Below are 24,084 nucleotides of genomic sequence, written 5' to 3'. Positions count from 1 at the left end.
ATTTTGTCGATTTTGTCATTTTTGCCAAATTTTTAATTAAAAAAAAATATTTTTGACAATTTTGTCAGTTTAGCTCACAGTTTTTTTTGTACCAAAATAGGAGGATGAAAAATTACGTGAAAATTCCTAGTAAACGACTCGGCAATCAAAACAAAAACGGATTATTAATATCCGCCTACTAAGATGGGACCAGTTGATTGTGATTGGCGACGCGAAATGCTGGGGGCGGGATGACGAATACTTTGAGGTGTAAACAAAAAAGTTTTTATTTTAACGTTGGACTGAAAGCAAGTCTGTGACGTTTTGCGATCTTCGTGACTCTACGCGTTCCAATATGAGACATTGATATTATAAATTCAAACTATTTTTGTACATTTGTCTGTGACTTTTTTTGTTCCTTTTTAGGTCAAACATGGACAAAGGATATATTGCATGGTTCAATGACCTTTGCATACGTAATTACATACATGCTTCCTACAGGTGTGCATTTCTCGATTACACGCGAGGTCATGTCCTGGTGGCATACTTTTATCCGACCTCGGTGAAATACAATCTTGATGTGTTGACCACAACAATTGAAATGCAATTATTTTAACTTAAAAGCATAAACTTTGAATAATTTGATTAGAAAACAGACGTCAAAATTTGGAATCTTATAATTTATAGAAAAACTTAAATGGAAATAATTAGAAACAACTCGTTTTTTTTCTCAAAAAGGTGTTAAAAGACTCATTCAACTTGTACACGTGGGCGATCTCACTCAACCGATCTGTGACTAATTCCCATGTGCTTTTTAAATTTAAAATAACGTCACCACAACGCCTGCCTCGATCGGACCCAGAACCTTCTTGAAGCAGCGCCAGAACAACAACAGTCACCCGCTCAACAGTACAGTCTACGGTTGCTGGCGGTCATCGCAACGCCTACTACTCCACTCGGGACGTCATCTTCTCCCATTCAACACGTTTCTCTCTCTCATAAACGTGCACATTTTTCTCTCCGCTCCGCAGCCCGATCTCGAATATCTTCTTCAATAAAAGCATTCAGCACGGTCGGAGAACCATTCAGTCGTTGAGTATCGTTCGCTGTGCGCGCATCACGCCATTCACCCACACCCACTTTTCACTTTTGCTGTGTGTACATTTGAAGAATAAGAATAAAGCAGTGTAATTGCGCTCGCGAGTGTAGTTGTGACAGTACACACGCGCCCAAAAAAAAGAAGAGTAAAAAGAAAGCAACTTTGTGACCTTGCACCTTAAGAAAAACAAAGGTTTCCAAAAGCGCCGCCGCCTTTGACCCGAGGTCAGCTGTCACTTTCCATACAAAAACAGCACCAAATTTCGCGAAAAATGGCCGACAGTGCAAACAAGCGCAACATTCCGATCAAGCTCGGCGACTTTAGCGTCATCGACACGGAGTTCTCCTCGATCCGGGAGCGGTTCGACAGCGAGATGCGAAAGATGGAGGACGAGATGGCCAAGTTCCGGTCGGAGCTGATGAACCGGGAGTCGAACTTTTTCGAGACCACGTCCAGGTACGTTGGCCTAATTTAGCCCTTTCACTTTCGTAGAGTAGTGAGGCAATAAAATAAAAAACAATTTAGTTCCATTTATCTGTGATGAGTGTGCGTGTGAAAGAGTGCGATAAATTTAAAGTTTCCAAACTTTTTCTTCCAACGATTTTAATCCCCAGACTGGGACGTGTGCGAGCACGTGTGACTTTGTGTGAATCCGAGTATGTGTTAATAAACGTGTAGAGGGGAAGCGGAGAAATCTCGAAAATTTTCTGATTCTAAAAATAGAGGAAAAATAGTCCCGAAGAGAAGCAAGCCGCGGCGCGAGACCAGAAACAGAGACAGTCTTTCGAGACTCATCTGTGGTCGGCGATGGGAAACACTTTGCGAACCGGTTGGGGGGAAATTTGAGGGAAGAAAAATGTTAGGTTTTCTTAAACGTGTAAATTTGACATTTGTTGTTAATTTAATTCGAAATTGATGGTTTCTTCGTAATCGTGCAAATCAAATAAAAAAACAAATATTTCAATAAGGCTTTCTAGCCGAAAATAGGTTCCTGACGATTAAAACCATAACTTTTTTCATTTTAATGCATAAAAATAAATTGACAAGATGATTTTTTTTTTCGATTCATCAACTATGGTTCCCTTGTGAGAAACTGTCAAGTGGGAGGCTTTCTGTCAAGAAGGACCGCTAAGTTATTTTTTTTAAATTGATTTAAACATCCGTTTTAAATCCTTTTTGCGGTTGTACAAGGGGTCATTGTACTCAGAAAAATAAGCTTTACTGCTGTGAACAATACAATCACAAATTTATGCTTAATTTTAGTACTCAATTGAACGCCATCGATTGAACGATCAATGTCAGGCCAACAAAATTCACAGGGACTGTGACAGCTCTTCGTTTTCATCAGGAAACCATCCAGCAGCTGTCGCGACAGTCTCATGCGGATTTCTAGAGTTTTTTTTTAAAAGGTCCAAAAAGCAATTGTGTTTCATATGTTTATAGGATCCTACCAAAAAAAAAAAACTGGATTTATTAAGATTTTTTACGTTTCTTGGATGTAAACAAACAGCATAAGGCAAAGTTACCAACACATTCAAAGTATGTTTACAAGACAGCAGCGGGTTTGTTTGCATGAGATTTGCTATCCCTTTCTAGCAAATGTTTTGTTTTGTCAAGCAACTTCCAGCTGTTTTTTTTTTACTAACCGCCCGATATGTCAGCCGACATATTTCGCAGGGACTCTGACAGCTCGAGCTCGTTCACTACTTCCATCTGGACACTGTGACCAGGAGTTCGTCATTTTGTGGGTTAAATTATATTTTTTTCACTGGGCCTAGAAAGCCTTACAGCTCGTTAACTCTAATGAATGTTTACGTAAAGTGTGTCGGGACGTCGGGACTACAGTCTGAATAGGGACAGCAAGTTTTAGAGCAGTTAAATGCTTCAAATTAGGAAATGGATGTACACATTTTGTTGTTTTTAATCTGCTCTATCTAAAACCACTCAAAAATATCAAAATATTAGGCTGCAGCATTGCTAAAACAGCTGTCTCAATTCGCCCCATGTGTCCCGATTCTCCTCGATTTGGAGGTTAGAAAAGAGTGCACTGTTTACATGGGCTTAGCACAGTTCGATGCGGTCGTCGATTTTGTTCGGGGAAATGCCAGGAAGGTGCTGTGTCCTATCCCTCGCCTAGACCAGACCAAAATCCATGATAAAACTGACAGACTAAATCTGTCAGACCAAGACTGTCAGACCAAAGAGCAAAAAGTAAACAATCTTGGCCTTCGACGTAGGTGCACACAGATCAAGAAAAGAAAATTTGAAAAAAAAAAAATATTTTTCCAATTCAATGACTGGGTTTGGACTGCAAAATTGAATGTACATCAGAAAATGATTAAACAGTGCGGCGTCCTGTACACCGACAATTCAATAAGCAGTTAAAAGCCTTTTTCTTCCATTTAAATTTTTGATCGCATTTTCGGTTTACACCTAAAAAATCTTGAAATTATTTATACGGATTTGTGATTCCTCTCTTTCCATCATTCCCTTGGGAAATGCGTCAAAAATCGACGACGACCATGTAAACAGTGCGCACGAGCTGTCAAATGACGTCGCGGCGTAAAACCTAACTGATGTGCTTTGACCTCGGCTTTGACTTTGTGGTTGAATTTTCTTCCAGAAAGCCTTTAGAAAGGTCAAAGCAAAAAAACCACAAAGTCAAAAAAAAAAAAAAAAAACTCCAGAATTATCCTTAATTCACTGAAGTATGTCGAGTGTTATTGTATATGTCAACTTGTTTTGAAGATTGAATTTACTACTTGGTCTAAATAGTGAAAAGACAGCTTCTAGAAACGAATTTCAGAATTGTTAAAGTTTTTCTCATTTGTAAACAAACCCCAAACGTCACTTTCTCGAGCAGCCGTGTTGAAATTCCGTAGTAACAGTTCAACAGGGCGAATCTGTGATTGTAAACAAACAGTGCTTAAGTGACAGTTCACGTCAGGTAAGAGGGGGATAGGGGGATTCCCCCTGTTGTAATGTTACTACGAAATTATGGTATCTTCCACGAATTCTGGACATTGAAAATGTATCAAAAAGGAACATTGTCCTTGTCCAAATCTCTTTAGTGTATCTGTCAAATGTTTTTCTTAATTTTAAACGCTCATCCAAAACAACTTTTTGTTGTGTTTTTTTGGTCGAATTTCGTCTAATTTCAATCTCCGCAAAAGCAAGTTTTGAACGTGTTTTCAAATGGAGCACCCGCGGTCGAGCAGTTTTTGACAGTTCGCTCCATAAGAAATACATTGTAGAAAAAAGCCAAAACTGCTCGAAGGGAAGAGCTTCATTCACTCAAAACAAATTGCAAACAATGCTTTAACAAATAATTTCTGAGTAGGTTTGCATATGAAAAAAAATATTAGGCGAGTAGAACTGAACAAAAATGTCAGTGACAAGTGATGAGTGAGTTTGATTTAGACGAAATCAGAGTGATTTCGGATATGCGTGCAGAGCTGTCAAAACTCCTTTGTCGAGTTACACTGCAAACTGGGAATAGTCAAACTCCGCTAAATTGAATATAATAGACCCGAAAACTTCCTAAAAAACGTCAAATGCATCAAAATTGAGTCGCAACGAGTCATTTCACCACCAAATCGGAGAGCGCTCAAAAGATCTTCTGGCTCCCTCTCTCTCTCTCAGCGGCATGCAAATTTACGACCGCGCACTTGCTTCAAGGAAAAGTCTCGTCATCGCGACAGCTGCGACAAATGTGGCCGAATTGGGCCCATTCCGGTCGGTTCCGCGGGACGCACCCGGCCGGAACGGGTTCGCGACGGCGTAAATGACGTCACCGGCGTGGTGGGATCTGGTTTGGAGCAGTGAAAAGAGCGGATTCTGGATGAGTCATGAGTTTTTCGCTCTCGCTCTCTCACGCACGTGTGTGAGCACAATTGCGTGCTTTGTTTTGACGCGCCGCTTATGTCATTGTGGCGGTTTAGCGTGCACGATCTTTTTGACGGGGAGGAATGTAATTACTGTTATCTCGGAATTGGATCTTGAACATTTTAGTTGTATGCAAACAATGGAACAATCTGTTCAGATCGGATTTTGTTCAACTCATTTGTAAACATAACCTCAAACGTCACTTTCGCCCGGTTCAATTAACGATTCTACACGTTAATTGAGAGGTAAACACATTCCAGATTGGGGACCTAATCAACCCCGTCCTAACCGATCTAAAACTTCAACATTAATTACTTCTCCGAACCAATCAGTGTTCCAAACGGGGAAAAAAGGTGTGACATCATCGCGGCTTAAACCTGCACGAGGGGGTCTCAATATCTTAGGTTAGGTATCGTGGAACGCGAGTGTGGGCAAACGAACCGAAACCCGGCGCTACCTTTTAGGGAAGCTCACTTGTATTATTTGTCGTGTTGGGCTCGACAAATATGGAAATTGGAATGCGTGGAGCGATTACGAAATTGCGTTCGACTCTTGAAGAGGTTAAGTTTGAAAGATGAGTTTGCACCCCCTTTCGTCCTACGCCTCTGTGCGATCAAAGATAAACAGACGTTTGACAGTTTTGATGGGTCAAAATCACGTGACAGCGCTTTCGACGAGGTGTGCACGATGTCAATAACAATAAAATTAAAACTAATTGGAACGTGATTGAAGCCGCGACAAAGTCGCGCGATGTTAGTTCAGATTGTGGCCACTAGAGGGATGGCAAAACTCGCTCCGAAGGCGTGTCTGTGTCGGTTCGATGTTATCTCTCTACTATGGGTGGGAACGCTGACCGCGCAAATACATTCTGCAATAATAATAAATTTTAATGTACCACGAGCAAACGTTGGAAACGGTGCAGCCCGTTAAGGTGTGTTATCTATACTTTTCGCGATAGCTTCCGTACCCTGGAAGGTCAATTTGGCCAATCAAAGTACGGAATATCGCGCAACTGGTGAGATTGCTTATTTCGTAAGTAGAAACAAGTCAATTTGACTACGACTTTTTTCTCAGTGTCCCAGTTTGACAGTTAGCTACACGCTCAAAAATGTTTATCCCACTTGGTTAAAAATCAAGTTTTCAAAACGTAAACACGCCAAACTCATTGTTTAACGATTGCCAAATCCAGGGTTGTTACGGGAGAGTCGAAAAAAAATCCGCGCCAAATCCGCGCCGACCTAAAACCCGAAACCGCGCGAAATCCGCGCCATATAAAAATATCGCGACCAACATTTAAGAAATTTTATTAATAAATTAAGAAAAATTAAATCAGAAAGTATTTGATTAAAAAAAACTCGTTTTATGCTTAAAGGAATGAAAGCAATAAACCCGTTTTAAAAAAATACCTCAAGAGACGGTCAAGGAAAGGGTCATGAAAAAAAAGATTCTTAAGAATTGAAGAATTTAAGAATTTAAGAATTTAAGAATTTAAGAATCTAAGAATCTAAGAATTTAAGAATTTAAGAATTTAAGAATTTAAGAATTTAAGAATTTAAGAATTTAAGAATTTAAGAATTTAAGAATTTAAGAATTTAAGAATTTAAGAATTTTAGAATTTAAGAATTTAAGAATTTAAGAATTTAAGAATTTAAGAATTTAAGAATTTAAGAATTTAAGAATTTAAGAATTTAAGAATTTAAGAATTTAAGAATTTAAGAATTTAAGAATTTAAGAATTTAAGAATTTAAGAATTTAAGAATTTAAGAATTTAAGAATTTAAGAATTTAAGAATTTAAGAATTTAAGAATTTAAGAATTTAAGAATTTAAGAATTTAAGAATTTAAGAATTTAAGAATTTAAGAATTTAAGAATTTAAGAATTTAAGAATTTAAGAATTTAAGAATTTAAGAATTTAAGAATTAAAGAATTTAAGAATTTAAGAATTTAAGAATTTAAGAATTTAAGAATTTAAGAATTTAAGAATTTAAGAATTTAAGAATTTAAGAATTTAAGAATTTAAGAATTTAAGAATTTAAGAATTTAAGAATTTAAGAATTTAAGAATTTAAGAATTTAAGAATTTAAGAATTTAAGAATTTAAGAATTTAAGAATTTAAGAATTTAAGAATTTAAGAATTTAAGAATTTAAGAATTTAAGAATTTAAGAATTTAAGAATTTAAGAATTTAAGAATTTAAGAATTTAAGAATTTAAGAATTTAAGAATTTAAGAATTTAAGAATTTAAGAATTTAAGAATTTAAGAATTTAAGAATTTAAGAATTTAAGAATTTAAGAATTTAAGAATTTAAGAATTTAAGAATTTAAGAATTTAAGAATTTAAGAATTTAAGAATTTAAGAATTTAAGAATTTAAGAATTTAAGAATTTAAGAATTTAAGAATTTAAGAATTTAAGAATTTAAGAATTTAAGAATTTAAGAATTTAAGAATTTAAGAATTTAAGAATTTAAGAATTTAAGAATTTAAGAATTTAAGAATTTAAGAATTTAAGAATTTAAGAATTTAAGAATTTAAGAATTTAAGAATTTAAGAATTTAAGAATTTAAGAATTTAAGAATTTAAGAATTTAAGAATTTAAGAATTTAAGAATTTAAGAATTTAAGAATTTAAGAATTTAAGAATTTAAGAATTTAAGAATTTAAGAATTTAAGAATTTAAGAATTTAAGAATTTAAGAATTTAAGAATTTAAGAATTTAAGAATTTAAGAATTTAAGAATTTAAGAATTTAAGAATTTAAGAATTTAAGAATTTTAGAATTTAAGAATTTAAGAATTTAAGAATTTAAGAATTTAAGAATTTAAGAATTTAAGAATTTAAGAATTTAAGAATTTAAGAATTTAAGAATTTAAGAATTTAAGAATTTAAGAATTTAAGAATTTAAGAATTTAAGAATTTAAGAATTTAAGAATTTAAAAATTTAAGAATTTAAGAATTTTAGAATTTTAGAATACTAAAATTGTTTGAGATTTGAGATATATTTCTATATTGTTTTGAATTTGATATTTTTTAGTTTTCCAATTTTTACTTTTTAAATTTTGTTTTTATTCAATCCTTAAATTTTTTATTACCCAAAGTTTTTTGTTATTTGGAATTTTAGATTTCTTAAATTTTTAATTTAGAAATTTCAGATTTTTTAAATTACAATTTTAGAAATTTCGAAAAAAAATTATTGTGTATTTTGATATTTTTTGTTAAAAAACTATTAAAATAAAAAAAAGTTTCGAATTTTTGAATTTCTGAAGCTTTGATTTTGAAATGTTTTGATCATTTTATTTTCGCCAAGAATGTTTAAATTTAGAAAAAAAAATATTTCTACCGATTAAATTCCATCTAAAATTCGAAAGTTGATGCCAGCTTCTCTTACGTCCAATCAAGCTCATACACGCAGAAAAATGTTTTGTAGAATCAGCCTGTACGAGGTTTGTTTCAATAAAAAAATTGTTGAATATAATCAACGCAGAGTTTTCGTTGAAACAAACCTTGATTTGCTCAATTCCACAAAAATCTTTTGTTGTTTTGAAAAAGTTGCTTTGACGTTTAGCGTTGATTCAACAAAAATCTTGATTTTCAAATCAACAAAATGTTTTGTTGATTCAAATATGCTATATTTTTCTGCGTGTATTTGGCGCCCACCAGAACAAGCACCAATAATCGTTTTTGTTACACATTCCAATGTCTATATCTTCGGGAAAAGTTTGTAATATTTGATTTACAACATTAAAAATTTACTAAATCCAGTATACAATTAAAAATAAATAAGGTTAAAAATCATTACTCAAAACTCAAAAGAAATTAAATATTCAGTGCCGGAGATGTTAAGAAATGACAAGAAACATATAAAAAATAATTTCTACATAATCTTCATCTTCATTTTTCGACGGTTCGTACTAAGAAAATACAAACAAACATTTTCTGAAGAAAATTCAATTAATAAAAATATGTAATTCTTACAAATTATCGTAATTCCTGATAATATTTTCTTAATAACTTGAAATTTATTCTATCTCTCTTTAATATATTTATCAAAATTGCCATCCGCGCGAAATCCGCGCCTAAGCAAAATTAGCCAGCAAATCCGCGCCAGATCCGCGCTATCCGCGCGAAACGCGCCATCCGCGCGATCCGCGCCGTCCGTAACAACCCTGCAAATCTGACATGTGTCAAGCTCGGTTTACAAATGTTGACGCGGCTCTCGCCGGCAGCACAGATGATAAACAAAAGACTAAATAAACACGGAATCGAGGTCAGTAGTGGCAACCGGCTCGAGTTGGTATAGCTTGTAATTTGAGAGCTATCTTTATCGGTCTGGCCTTTCGACCAAGTACCGTGACGCCGTGCTGTAGCTTCGATTGATGGGTTGTTTACAATTGGGTGGTACTGGGTTTTTTACGGATATGGTGAGCTTCTTGGGTGAGGTTCCATGTAATTCTTGAAATTTTCATGAAAAATGTGATAATTTTTGCTTCCCTATTTTGGAATTAGTCAAATTTTGAGTGAATTAGATTTTGACTTAATCAGGGTGATCTCAAATGTGTGTGTAGAACTGTCAGGTCTTTGAAAATAATTTAGAGAAAATGTAAATGTAGAAAACTGAAAGAAAATTTAAATAAAATTTAAAGAAAATTTAAATAAAATTTAAAGAAAATTTGAAGAAAATTTTAGGAACATTTAAAGAAAATTTAAAGAAAACTTAAAGAAAATTTTAAGAAAATTTAAAGAAAAATAAAAAAATAAAGAAAATTTATAGAAAATTTAAAGAAAATTTAAAGAAAATTTAAAGAAAATTTAAAGAAAATTTAAAGAAAATTTAAAGAAAACTTAAAGAAAATTTTAAGAAAACTTAAAGAAAATTTAAAGAAAACTTAAAAAAATTTAAAGAAAATTTAAAGAAAATTTAAAGAAAATTTACAGAAAATTTATAGAAAATTTAAAGAAAATTTGAAGAAAATTTCAAAGAAAATTTAACGAAAATTTAAAGAAAACTTAAAGAAAATTTTAAGAAAATCTAAAGAAAAATAAAAAAAATTAAAGAAAATTTAAAGAAAATTTAAAGAAAATTTAAAGAAAATTTAAAGAAAATTTAAAGAAAATTTAAAGAAAATTTAAAGAAAATTTAAAGAAAATTTAAAGAAAATTTTAAAAAAATTCAAAGAAAATTCAAAGAAAATTCAAAGAAAATTTAAAGAAAATTCAAAGAAAAGTTTTAACAAAATTTAAGGAAATTTAAAGAAATTTTAAAGAAATTTTGAAGAAATTTTAAAGAAAATTTAAAGAAAATTTGAAGAAAATTTAAAAAAAATTTAAAGAAAATTAAAAAAAAATAAAGAAAAATTAAAGAAAATTTAAAGAAAGCTTAAAGAAAATTTAAAGAAAATTTAAAGAAAATTTATAGAAAATTTAAAGAAAATTTAAAGAAAATTTAAAGAAAATTTAAAGAAAATTTAAAGAAAATTTAATGAAAATTTAAAGAAAATTTATAGAAAATTTAAAAGAAAATTTATAGAAAACTTAAAGAAAATTTAAAGAAAATTTTAAAAAAATTCAAAGAAAATTCAAAGAAAATTCAAAGAAAATTTAAAGAAAATTTAAAGAAAATTCAAAGAAAAGTTTTAACAAAATTTAAGGAAATTTAAAGAAATTTTAAAGAAATTTTGAAGAAATTTTAAAGAAAATTTAAAGAAAATTTGAAGAAAATTTAAAAAAAATTTAAAGAAAATTAAAAAAAAATAAAGAAAAATTAAAGAAAATTTAAAGAAAGCTTAAAGAAAATTTAAAGAAAATTTAAAGAAAATTTATAGAAAATTTAAAGAAAATTTAAAGAAAATTTAAAGAAAATTTAAAGAAAATTTAAAGAAAATTTAATGAAAATTTAAAGAAAATTTATAGAAAATTTAAAAGAAAATTTATAGAAAACTTAAAGAAAATTTAAAGAAAATTTAAAGAAAAATTTACAGAAAATTTGAAGAAAACTTAAAGATGATTTAAATTAAATTTAATGAAAATTTAAAGAAAATTTAAAGAAAATTTAAAGAAAATTTAAAGAAAATTCAAAGAAAATTTAAAGAAAATTTAAAAAAATTAAAGGAAATTCAAAGAAAATAAAACGAAAATTCAAAGAAAATTCAAAGAAAATTCAAAGAAAATTCAAAGAAAATTCAAAGAAAATTCAAAGAAAATTCAAAGAAAATTCAAAGAAAATTCAAAGAAAATTCAATGAAAATTCAAAGAAAATTCAAAGAATTTGGAAGCTGTCGAATTACACACTCATGAATAGTTACTATAAATTGGGTTAAAAGTGTAGTATTGTCAAAACTTTTTTATAAATAATATTTTTGGACAAATTTTCAATTTAAGTGATTTTTACTCATTTCTTACAAATATTGAAACTGAGAAGCTTTGTATGTTTTACACATTTTGGGTTGTTTTGCACGCTCATGAAAAGTTACTACAAACTGGGTTGAAAGGGTAGTATTGCTACATAAATTGAACAAAAATCCTTCCAATTTAAATTTTCAAACTAACTTCAGTCAAGACTTACAACAAATTTTCAACCCTCAATTTATTCCAAACACCCAGATGAGTCATCCTCACTAAACACCCTCACAAACTTCATCTAGGGTGCTGCCAGCTGCCAGTTGACCGAATAAGAATAAGCAACAACAAAAGGAGAGGGTGTTGTGATTTCCGTCCGCCCTCCTTTTACGGCATTTTTGGTTTATTTCTAGCTCGTGTCCTTGGAAAACAGGGGAAACCACTCTAGCAAATGGTTTTTTGGAAAGGTCGCAGTGGCGCCGGTCTTGAGGAAGGGAAGGGACAGAGGGTTTGTCCCATTTAGGATTATGGCAAATGGTTTGGAAAACGAAGCAAGTGGGCTTTGTTTTTGTTTTGGACGGCAGTTGTTTTGGTTTGGATGATGAGATCAAAATATGTACGTTTAAATTGGTCCAGCTGTCAAATGGTTTATTCGGAATTGGGCAAAACTTAACCTACCCAAAATTGAGTACTGCCATTATGGCATCCAGTCAAAACAGAAATCTGTCAAATTTTCGAGATATCTCAAAACCGAATGAAAGTGTGAGTGAATGCGTCCGATTTAGGTTTTTGTTTGGCTTATTTTGTCATCATTTAACCAGTAAATCAAAATTCCAGACCCATCTCTGCCCAGTAGACGTAGCTCAGTACTAACCAAATTGTAAAACGATTTCCGATTTCCGTAGGACTAAATGACCCAAAAACTAACAATTGGATTTTTCTTCTTTTTTTCCGCTCTCCCGCCAATTTCTAAACCAAAAAAACCCGCGATAATCTCAAACTCTCTAAATCGTCGTGTATTTTGCGCATGCGCATAACACTTCTACCCATAATAAAAATAAAAAAATCCAATCCCGCTATAAAAAAACCTATCGCGCCCACTAAACAAAGTTTTTCCACCAAAAAGACGGCGACGTCCAGCAGGTATTTACGAAAACGCAAAAAAAAATCACAAATTTGTTTAATTATAGCGCCACCTGTTCACCTTCGTTACTATCTTCTTGAAGCTTGACGTTTCTTTGTGTTTACAAAAACACGACACACGATACACTCAAAAAACACGACTGTTACTAAAACGCGAAGCAGAGAATGATTGTTTGCTTGGTTACTCGTTACTCAATTTATAGCTCGTTACTAATCCGTATTATGGCATCCCCGTGTAGGTAGCAATTGCTTTTCAAAACTTTTTGTTTGTCATCTTCACGCCACTTTTTGTTTTGGGGTTAGGTTCGCACCCCCGTTAACTAATTCAATTACACGGCAAATGTTTTCTTGTTTTTTTTTATAGCAAACTTGTCTAATTGCATCATCATTTTTCACTCGCATTCCCGCCCCGTAGTGGTTGAGCTCGCTTTGACGTTTCGTTCCATCGATATATTGATTTAGGGGTTATTTTTTGCCGTCCCACTCGTGCGCGATTGAAAAGCTAATGTTTACTTTTGCGCTCGACAATGTTGGCTGATTCGGGCTGTGTAGCTAGACTAGCCTCACAAGTTGGGATTGTTGATCATTTTTGATCGTGAATAGCCATAAAAATTGTCAGAGATTGTGGATTGTGTCGTTTGATATTTGCGAGATTTCCGTATGATTGTTTTAGAGTGTAGTATTTTGACGTTTGCGGATGGCATAATTGTGATTGTTTAAACGTCAAAATATTACACTCTTAAATAGTAATTCTATTTTTTTATGTTTGAAATAAAAAATAAAAAAAAAATCCAATTTTATAAAGAATCAGTATGATTATTTAAGAGTGTAATATTTTGACGTTTTCCACGCCATAATGAAGGTTGCTTAAACCCACAATTTTTTTTGCCAAAATTCGATACTTAAAACTAAAAAACATCGATGCTTATCTTTGAAATTCTATTCTGATCTCTCGAAACCTAGTTTAAAATTTTAAAAATTCCAGTAAATTTCGGTATTTTCATTTATAAGTGTATTTTATGGACATTTCCTAACGCCACAATGACGTTTGTTAAAACAAAAAATTCTATTCAATTCTACACATTTATTGATTGTTTAGTAAAAAATTAAAAGCAAATGGGTCACTCCAGGTACACTTTTGGACTCGACCTTCACCGATTTGGACCAAACTTGGAGGGAACGTTCATCTATCAATAGTTAACAGAAATACCAAGTTTGGTGCTGATTGGACCATCCCATTATTTTCGGCACCGCCCTCATTTTTGAAGATTTTCTAAAAAACTTTTTTTTCTTTGAATCATTACTTTGCAACTAAATCTGTAAAAGAAACTTTTAAAAGTTTTCAGTGTTTTAATCAAAAAAAAAAAAATACACTGTAAAATGTTTATATCGAAATGTAAATAAATTGTAGATTATTGTTAAAGATGTTTTTTTTCAGAAATACCAAAACAAAATTTCGAGTGGAAAAATCTAAATAATGTTCCAATTTTATAAAATATTAGTATGATCATTTAAGAGTGCAATATTTTGACGTTTGCACACGTTATAACCCAAAAATTTTCTTGCCAAAAAATTATTTTTTTTCGATACTTAAACGATTTTTTTATATTCTATTCTGATCTCTCGAAAATAAGATTGATCTCTCGAAAATAAGATTGAAATTTAAAAAAAATCAATAAATTTCGGTATTTTCATTTAAGAGTGTATTAAATTTATATTTTCTAACGCCATAATGAAGTTTGCTAAAAAACTTTTTTTCTGATCAATTCTACATATTTATTGATTGGTTACTAAAAATTTAAAAGCAAATCCATTGTTTTACACAGAAAATGTGAGCCTGATGAAAATTGATTGAAAATGTTTTTAACTGATTTAGAGTTTTTTTTAATGAAATACTCAAACCTTCACAAAATACCGTATTTTGTCCAGAATACTCAAACTTTTATAATTCGCAATATGGATATCAAACGATTCGAAATTTGAAATGTATTTTAACTGTTCTAGAGTTTTTTTGACGAAAATACTGAAAATTTCACAAAATACCGTATTTTCTCGAAAATACTCAAATTTTTATAATTCGCAATATGGGTATCAAATGATTCGAAATTTTGCATGTATTTTAAAAGTTTTAGAGTTTTTTGACTGATATACTCAAATCTTCACAAAATATCGTATTTTCTCGAAAATACTCAAATTTTTATATTTCGCAATATCAAACGTTTCGAAATTTTGCATGTATTTTAACAGTTTTAGAGTTTTCTGAATGAAATACTCAAATCTTCACAAAATATCGTATTTTCTCGAAAATACTAAAAATTTTATAATTTGGGTATCAAACGATTCAAAATTTTGCATGTATTTTCAGTTTTTTGAGTGAAATTCTTAAACCATCACAAAATTTCGTATTTTGTCGAAAATACTTAAAATTTTATAATTTGCAATATGGGTATCAAATGATTCGAAATTTTGCATGCATTTTCACTGTTTTTGGGTTATTTGAATGAAATACTTAAATCTTCACAAAATATTGTATTTTCTCGAAAATACAAAAAAAAAATATAATTTGCAATATGGGTATCAAACGATTCGAAATTTTAAATGTATTTTAACTGTTTCAGAGATTTTTGACTTAAATACTAAATTTTTCACAAAATATCGTATTTTCTCGAAAATACTATAAAAATTATAATTTGCAATATGGGTATCAAACGATTCGAAATTTTGCATGTATTTAAACTGTTTCAGAGTTTTTTGAATGAAATACTCAAATCTTCACAAAATACCGTATTTTCTCGAAAATACTGAAAAAATATAATTTGCAATATGAGTATCAAACGATTCGAAATTGCAAATGTATCCCAACTGTTTTAGAGATTTTTGACTGAAATACTTAAATTTTCACAAAATACCGTATTTTCTCGAAAGTACTAAAATTTTTATAATTCGCAATATGGGTATAAAACGATTCGAAATTTTAGATGTATCTTAACTGTTTTAGAGTTTTTTGTATGAAATGCTTAAATTTTCACAAAATACCGTATTTTCTCGAAAATAAAAAATATATAATTTGCAATATGGGTATCAAACGATTCGAAATTTTGCATGCACTCAAATTTTCACAAAATACCATCATCATAATAGTGTAATATTCTGGTATTTAAAAATGCTATAATTAATTTCGAAAACAATGAAACAATTTTATCATCTTTTTACAGATTAAAATAGAAACAGTGCAATTATAAGTAAAGTTTACCCAGAATTTTATAGATTTTAATATTTTGACGCTTCCGAACACCATAATAGCGGCTGCTATAAAAACAGATTTTCCTTAAAAAAAAGTCTAAAATTTTCGTGTTTTAATCCACTCCTACTCTATTTAAATTATTCTTAAAAAATCTGTATAATTATTTAAGAGTGTACTATTTTGACGTTTGTGCACGTTATAATGACGGTTGCTTAAACCCAACATTTTCTTGGCAAAATATTTTTTAGTAAACTGAAAACAAAAAAAACATCGATACTAATCTCTGAAATTCAATTCAGAGAAGACTGACCCCTCGAAACATCGTTTAAATTTTAAAAGTTTCATGATATTACGGTACTTTCATTTTAGAGTGTATTATTTTGAAAAAAAATAAATCTAAAATTCTACCAATTTTTTTAAACTCCAGTATGATTATTTAAGAGTGTAATATTATGACTTTTGCGCACGCAATAATAACGTTTGCTTAAACTCACCATTTTCTCGGCAAAATATTTCGAAAAATGGCAAAATATTTCGAAACTTTGTTTATTTTTTTTAATTCCATGAAAAATGAAATTTTGATATTTTTATTTGAGAGTGTATTATTTTGACGTTTTCTAACGCCATAATGACGGTTACTATAAAACCTTTTTTATATTTAATTCGACATATTTGTTGAATGTTTAGTAAAAACTTATGCATCGTTCTGCATGACGGGAGGCCATAAAAATAAAAAAAATCACAGATCGTAGATTTTCTCACTTAAAGTAGTTTTGACATACCTGGGAAAAAAAATCATTAAGAAATTATACATAAGTTTAGATTTCCATGACGTTTCAATATGAATATTTTAGAGTGTAATATTTTGGTGTTAAAAAACACCTTAATGGCCACAATTTTATCTTCATGAAGTTTTTTTTTTAGATTTCCTTTAAATGGCCAAATTTCCGTGCTTAAAACCACATATCTGTGCTAACATTATTTTGAATTATTTTCTTGAAAGAAATAGAGTAAATATTTATGAGTGTACTATTCTGACGTTTGTGCATGCCATAATGGTGGGTGCTATAAACCTGATTTTTTCTTCAAACAAACTTACTTTTTCTATGGTTTAATCCACATATCTGTTCAATCTCCGCGACCACACCGCGCAAACAGAGAGAGTCCACACCGCGCGCGGGTATCTGTTTATTATTTATGGCTGTTTAATTTATTATTAGTACATGATCTCACTACTTCTATCCCCCTGTCGCGAAGCGGAGGAGGACGGGGAGGTTCCGCTCAGCCGGCTTCGGATCAACAAGTGAGAATTAACACATTTCGCCGGGCCTGCCGAGATCACGCGAGAATGACACTGCGTTACGTCATTTACGGACGGCCCGGCTGCACTAATGGACTCAAAAGGAGTGCACTTTTTTTTGTTGCTGTCTCCGTTTACTGACGCGGTGTCAATTATTGAAATTGGATTGTCTGGGGCGCGCTTGTTTTTCTAATTTTAAAATCCGCTCCGTATGGTGATACGGGGTTGTCTCTGACTCAAGCCTCCTAATGGAAGTTGACATGGGCGGGCGGGTGGTAATTAATTTGCAAAGTGGTCGACTCTATTGCCGTTTAAGGGTATTTGAGATTTTTTCTCTCCTCCTCCTCCTCTTCATTTTTTTTTTTTGCAATAATGGCTTCCAGCTGAGCTGTCAATTTGGACGAGTGGACGATGCGTCATCGCGTTGACAGAGCAAGGTCGCTCGCCATAATGGCGCCCCGTTGCAAGAAAGTGGCACCGTTTAAAAATAGTTCGCCAGATTGCGACACGCAAACCTGCGGGTTTCCCCCAAACTAGGTCAACGTCTTTCGTCATGCCGACCTAAGAACCGCCGTAAAACTAACCGCACCGGTGAAAGACGGAAAAACGGCGAATAATTTCCCACAGCCATAAATCACAATCTCGGCGTCACGCATCGAAAACAAACACTCTTCCGTTCGAAGGAACTTACGAAGTAGGCCTTAACGCGACCTTCTGTCACTCCGTGAACGAGTTCCATAAAATCGCGGCCTGCTGCGATCATCGCGCGGGGGTTGGTCAGTCACCTACGCGATGATCCCTCTCCCGCTCTCTCTGTCAAAGCCTACCAAAGTGACGTAATCTAGTAGTGTTCTGACCGCCTACTGCGACATCGTCATCAAGGTGATCAGTTTCGAACAGAGAAAAAATCGTGCTTTTTGATGACCACCTCCGCACGATTCGTAAATTAAACTCGCCGAGCCGCATCGGATTTCGATCGATTCATAACCATATTGGATAAGTGGAGCAACTCGCGACAGCTCGATAATTGGAACGTAAACAAGCTAATCTCGTTATAATGGATCTGTCAAACGGTTGCTTTATGGCGCCATTATGGCAAGCTTGACATTTGCGCTTTGCGCAGAGGTCATTCCTGCAGGTGTACCGACCGGGTTGCTTTGTTTCGCAAAATTTACTTTGCTGCGAGTGAAACATTTTGTAAAATGTCAAAATGCCGCAAACGAAAACAACATTTGCTAGGCGAAAATGCATTTTGCTGCGCTATTTTTAAACGACTGAGTTGATCTTTTCTCCACCAATCTGTGCCATAAATCATGGCGCGATTTTGACATTGACACGCACCGTTCGATCTTGGCGGGACCTTCAACCTGTCGGAAGCGACTGGGGTGACGTTAATTGGAATTTGTTTACGGTGCCAAAGTGGGACTTGTCCATCTCATCTCCTCGGAAATTACTGCCTTTTTAACGAGCCACTAAAAATTGTGTTGCCAAACTTTGCCATAATGGTTTTGCGAGTGACTCATCAAAGCAAGCGTTTTTGACGTCAATGTTCCAGAGCTGTCATTTGTTGCCATAATGGCTTTTGACAAATGATGACAACTCTTTCTAATTTTCCGGGGTTTTTCCCCACCAAAACAAACCAGTCATAAACATTTCCACTGAACTGAAATTCACCGTTGAAAGTCGCCCTCGCCGCATGGCGGCGGCGGCGGCGGTGATCTAGATTTCTTCCAACCCGGAATGGTCCGTCGCGATGTTATTTATAGCGTGTGAGTTTTAGACAACATTCCACACGTTCGTCATACTCCCGAGTTTCACAAATATCGCGTCTTCTTCATTCATGTCTCACTTCGCGCTAGTCATTAAGCCGGCAGCACTTGCGTAACCGAGCGCTTAAGAACCTGGCAAGTGTCCGAGTCTGTTTGTCTGTGTGCTTAGGAATGTCGTTTTGGATATGCGAAATGCTCGAATTGTGGTTGAATGGCTTGGCACGTTGCCAACCTGCTGCCGCTTGGAAAATGTTTGTTATTACTTGCCATAATTCAGAAATACTCTCTACCACAAGTTCATTATTTCCGCACTTGATCACCCCGCCCTTCCAGTCCACTGTTGCACACACTACCCTTTGCCATAATCATATTTTGTTGGAATTTATTAAACCACTCTCCACGGCAAATTCCTAGCTAGTTTGTAACGAAATCGCCACCTCGAAAAGGCGAAAAAGCACTGATTTGCTCAACACTAACTTTTTATGGCACTTTTCCGTCACCTTTTATAGCACCACCACATCGAACGCCGCGTCCGCGCTGAGGCAACCACAGACCAGCAGCAGCAATACACAGGTCCAGGACATCAACTCGCCACTGATTCAGGTGAGGAAAACAACGGTTGATTGTGGCGCGATTTTATGGCATGTTTTGACAGTTGGTTGAGTTGGTGCCATAAATCGCAAAATGTTATATAGAAATTCAAATAATGAAAAATCTGATTTAAAAATTAATAGCTTAGAATTATAATTTGAATGATTGAACAATTTTTACACACTGGAATTTTTTAATACTATTTTTTTTATCTGAATTTGGTATTTTTCCGATTTTTCTGCTGTTTTAGTCCGGTAAACTGATAACTACCGAATTCGGTGAAATTTTAACAACATTTAGTAATGAAGTTCTTTATTGTTCATCCCAGAACCGATTTCGGTTAAATTTTGATCATTTTAAAGATAGTTAATTGTTAAAAATTAAAGAATTTTCAATGAAAATTCATTAAACAAAGCTTTAAAACATTAAAATTTCTGGAAAAAAGAAAAAAAAATTACATAAATTTATTTTTTAAAGGTTTGAGAAATTTCGTAGTACAGAAAATTTTTAAGTCTTTTTTTTTAAGTCTTAACTCCAAGAGTTTTTTTTGTTCATGAGACCTTTTGAAAAAATAAACTAGAATTCAAAGGAAATAAAAAAAACAATGATATACACAGGACTGTATAGCAACTCTACTAAGCAATATAGAGTTACCAGTGTGAATATAAAGTTACTTTTGTTCTACGATATAGTGCTTGTGGTTACTTGGGAAATTTAAAGAAAATTTAAAGAAAATTTAAAGAAAATTTAAAGAAAATTTAAAGGAAATTTAAAGAAAATTTAAAGAAAATTTAAAGAAAATTTAAAGAAAATTTAAAGAAAATTTAAAGAAAATTTAAAGAAAATTTAAAGAAAATTTAAAGAAAATTTAAAGAAAATTTAAAGAAAATTTAAAGAAAATTTAAAGAAAATTTAATGAAAATTTAAAGAAAATTTAATGAAAATTTAAAGAAAACTTAAAGATAATTTAAATTTTAATTTAAAGAAATTTTAAAGAAATTTTAAAGAAAATTTAAAGAAAATTTAACGAAAATTTAAAGAAAATTTAAAGAAAATATAAAAAAAATAATGAAAATTTAAATATAATTTACAGAAAATTGAAAAATTTAAAAAAAAATTTAAAGAAAATTTAAAGAAAATATAAAAAATAATGAAAATTTAAAGAAAATTAAAAGAAAATCTGATGAAAATTTAAAGAAAATTTAAAGAAAATTTAAAGAAAATTTAAAGAAAATTTAAAGAAAATTTGATGAAAATTTAAAGAAAATTTAAAGAAAATTTAAAGATAATTTAAATTTTAATTTAAAGAAATTTTAAAGAAATTTTAAAGAAAATTTAAAGAAAATTTCAAGAAAAGTTTTAAGAAAATTGAAAAAATTGAGAAAAAAATTGAGAAAATTTAAGAAAATTGGAAGGAAATTTCAAGAAAATTTAAAGAATATTTAAGGAAAATTTTAAGAAAATTTGAAGAAAAATTCAAGAAAATTTAAAGAAAATTAAAAAAAATCAAGAAAATTTAAAGACAATTTAAAGAAAATTTAAAAAAAATGAGGAAAATTTAGAGAAAATTTTAAGAAAATTGAAAAAATTAAAAGAAAATTTAAAGAGAATTTAAAGAAAGTTTTATGAAAATTTAATGAAAATTTAAAGAAAATTTAAAGAAAATTTAAAGAAAATTTAAAGAAAATTTGAAGAAAATTTAAAGAAAATTTAAAGAAAATTTAAAGAAAACTTGAAGGAAATTTTAAGAAAATTTAAATAAAATTTAAAGAAAATTTATAGAAAATTCATAGAGAATTTATAGAAAATTTATAGAGAATTCAAAGAAAATGTGAAGAAAATTAAAAAAAGAAATAAAAATTTTAAGAAGGATTCTAGTGTATTTTTAAGTTTTATAACCAAACATTAGATTTTTGATTTTTAGATGGTTTTGAAGTTGCGCCTTAAGTCAGGATTATTGAAAACACCCAAAAACAACAACAACAAAAAAGACAAAACGAAACTGTTTGTTGAATTCTTAAAAAATAAACTTTCGGCCTAAAAACACAAAAAAATTTTTATAATAATAAAAAAAAGGAAATGAAGATGATTCAAAGAAATTGTGGGAATATGTTAAGGAAAATTAATAGAAACTTTAAGAAAATTTTACAAAAATGTCGGAAATAAAACTAAACTAAACTAAAATAAATTATAAGAAAATATGAAAAAAAGTTTATTAATACAGTTCAAGAGAATTTAAAGAAGAGTAAAAAACAAGTTTAGAGAAATCAAAAGAATAACACTATGAAATGATAAAAGAAAATTTCAAGTAAATCAAAAAATGCTCAAGCGAGAGTTCAAGAAGAGTAAACAATATAAGGGAAATTACAAGAATAATACTAGGAAATTGTGAAAAATAACAGGAAACTTAAATAAAATTCCTAGGAAATTTTAAGAAATTTAAAAAAATATTAAAAATTTAAATAAATCAGGCTTATTTAAGGAAAATTCGAAGAAAATTTAATGAAATGAAAAAATGTAAATAAAAATCGAAGCAAATCCTTCTTACGCTTGAATTTTCTTATGCTAAGAAAATTCAAAATAAAGAAAATTTTATGATGATTCGCAAATTGCAATTAAAAGTTGTAAATTTTTAACATAAAATCAATTTGTTGGAATTGTCATCGAATTATTTTCTTTATTTTATTTGAAATTTCATCGAATTATTTTGTAATTTTGATATTTTAAATTTTTAACTTAACGTTTTAAAAAATCGTTAATAATTTTTCTGATTTCCTATGAATTTTGAATTTAATAGAAAAAGATTCTAAACAAAAAAAAAAAATGCGGACAATTCATAGAAAAAAAACGATTGTAAAAAAAGTAATGATGGAATGAATAAATGAATAAATGAAACTAATTTAAATTGAAATTTCCAGGAGGATGGTGACAACAAGGTGCTGAAGCTGCGATTCGACGTCAGTCAGTACGCTCCGGAGGAGATCGTGGTCAAGACTGTTGACCAGAAATTGCTGGTGAGCTATTTTTTCCAAGCGTTCGCGTCTTGACTTGGCGACTTTTTATACCAAATTAACTTTATAAAATCATTATTTTTAGGTCCACGCCAAGCACGAGGAAAAGTCCGATACCAAGTCCGTGTACAGGGAGTACAACCGGGAGTTCCTGCTGCCGAAGGGATGCAACCCGGAGCTGATCAAGTCCTCGCTCAGCAAGGATGGAGTCCTGACGGTGGACGCGCCCCTTCCGCTGCAGGCTCTGACCGCCGGTGAAACCATGATTCCGATTGGCCATCATTAAGAAAAAAAAAAAAACATTTTAGCGTCAGAATTACCGTCATTATTTAAAGGAATGAAAGTAAAGGAAGAGAAAGAAGCCAAGCCACAACTTAATAAAAAAATGCCAGTCAGTGTTAAATTTTTTGAACGTCGTGTCACATCGAAGATTTTTTGAAAGAAGAAAAAAAAAATTCAGCCATATTGATGCGTAGGAACGTGCTTTTACATGTACTCAAACGAAAAGCTGCAATTCGCCAAGATATTACAATTAGAGGTGCACACACATCACTTATTAGAGGCAACCACACTTACTCACACAAACAGACACTCTTTTCCCGCCCCGATGTTTTTTGATACAAGATATTAAACAAATGTGATAAGCTAGACAAGCGCGAGCGCACACAACTACTTAAAAAAATGGAAATTTTTAACACTCAAGCAACAACCGAAAAAAAATCAACAACAACAAATACAGGTGGCCTTTACCACTCATCTTGAAAAATATTCGAAAATTCACTCACACAGCCATAACAATCGAGCGCTACAACGATTACACTCACACAAGCAAGAAACAAAACCAACCAATCAGGAGGCAGCAACTGAACTTTTTATGAAATGACGTCACAAGTTGGAGATATTTGCGCTAGGCAAAAGGCAATGAGGAAAAAAGGTCAGACTACAATCGTTTTTTGTGTAATTGTGCTTTATTTATTTTATATAAACGTAAAATCCGAGAGTTTAAGGAATTAAAATCAAAATCCGTAGAGGAAAAATTTCTTTCAATTGAGCGAGAAGAAAGTCCCTTTTTTAATTCGATTAATTTTATTGGTAAGCTAGGTTATTTTTTCACGTAACAAGCTACACTTTTAATGTTGGCAGAGGTGGGTTGTGTTGTGGGACAGTAAATTGATTTATTTTTTTCGTTTGAAACCTTATTTTGGATCTCACTAAAATTCGATTAATTTCGATGCGATTATTTTTCTCGTATTTGATTAATATCAGTGATTACTCTCCGCTTGACAGAATTTCATTTTTGTACTTTTCTATGCCTTTCCTCTTCTCTCTCTGCAGAATTGAGAGTCTACGAAAGAGAGCGCAAAACGGAACGGTACAAAAATGCAATTCTACTTGAGAGAGACAATATTCACGCTCTCCTCTCTCCATCATTATTCGCTCTGTATTTTTAATCATTTATATCGACTTAACTCTCCTTGAGCGGTGCCCAGGTAAAGTCCGCCTGGTAGGTGTAGTAGCACAGCCAGTACAGCACGTTGAAGAAGGTGAACGAGGCCGGAAAGAGGACGCGGGCGGCCTGGTCGATCAGCGAGACACTGTTGACGTGGCGGCTCGCTCCACCTGGGTGGGGTTGGACAAGAATTTTTGAATGTCAAAAAATTAATGGTATTTTTTTGTCAATTTTCGCAGGAAAAAAAATGGTAGCAAAACTATAAGTAAAATGAAACTCAAA

The 24,084-nt window shown here is 31.7% G+C and overlaps 2 protein-coding genes across 3 annotated transcripts in view; one reads left to right on the top strand and one right to left on the bottom strand.

Moving 5' to 3' along the window:
* Positions 1-1,051: 1,051 nt before the first annotated feature.
* LOC120421045 (heat shock protein beta-1) lies at positions 1,052-23,389 on the top strand. 2 transcript variants are annotated; one of them, XM_039584188.2, is made up of 5 exons: positions 1,052-1,534; positions 12,405-12,437; positions 19,260-19,353; positions 22,260-22,355; positions 22,438-23,389. In XM_039584188.2, exons 1-5 carry the CDS (start codon positions 1,350-1,352, stop codon positions 22,636-22,638), a joined length of 609 nt encoding a protein of 202 aa, XP_039440122.1. In that variant the 5' UTR covers positions 1,052-1,349; the 3' UTR covers positions 22,639-23,389. The 2 variants fall into 2 exon arrangements, with proteins under 2 accessions (XP_039440122.1, XP_039440123.1); XM_039584189.2 differs by lacking the exon at positions 12,405-12,437 and having other exon boundaries at positions 1,054-1,534.
* The window catches only part of LOC120421044 (gamma-aminobutyric acid receptor subunit alpha-6), a 34,363-nt gene continuing 33,256 nt past the window's right edge, over positions 22,978-24,084 (bottom strand). Inside the window, exon 8 of the mRNA XM_039584187.2 lies at positions 22,978-23,972. Within this exon, the coding sequence (XP_039440121.1) occupies positions 23,818-23,972 (155 nt within the window). The 3' untranslated portion in view covers positions 22,978-23,817. The remainder of the gene's footprint in view (positions 23,973-24,084) is intronic.

The sequence above is a fragment of the Culex pipiens genome, chromosome 1, assembly GCF_016801865.2.
Source record: "Culex pipiens pallens isolate TS chromosome 1, TS_CPP_V2, whole genome shotgun sequence".
Taxonomy (NCBI): domain Eukaryota; kingdom Metazoa; phylum Arthropoda; class Insecta; order Diptera; family Culicidae; genus Culex; species Culex pipiens.
Note: the sequence above shows the minus strand (reverse complement) of the source record. Positions and strands in the feature narration are given on the sequence as shown.

What these genes read in the sequence shown, in the direction of transcription:
- LOC120421045 (XM_039584188.2), top strand. Translation starts at nt 1,350, where the DNA reads ATGGCCGACAGTGCAAACAAGCGCAACATTCCGATCAAGCTCGGCGAC. An exon ending in TTTTTCGAGACCACGTCCAG is followed by an intron (nt 1,535 to 12,404) that starts GTACGTTGGCCT and finishes CACTAAACAAAG; the next exon opens with TTTTTCCACCAAAAAGACGG. An exon ending in TCAACTCGCCACTGATTCAG is followed by an intron (nt 19,354 to 22,259) that starts GTGAGGAAAACA and finishes TGAAATTTCCAG; the next exon opens with GAGGATGGTGACAACAAGGT.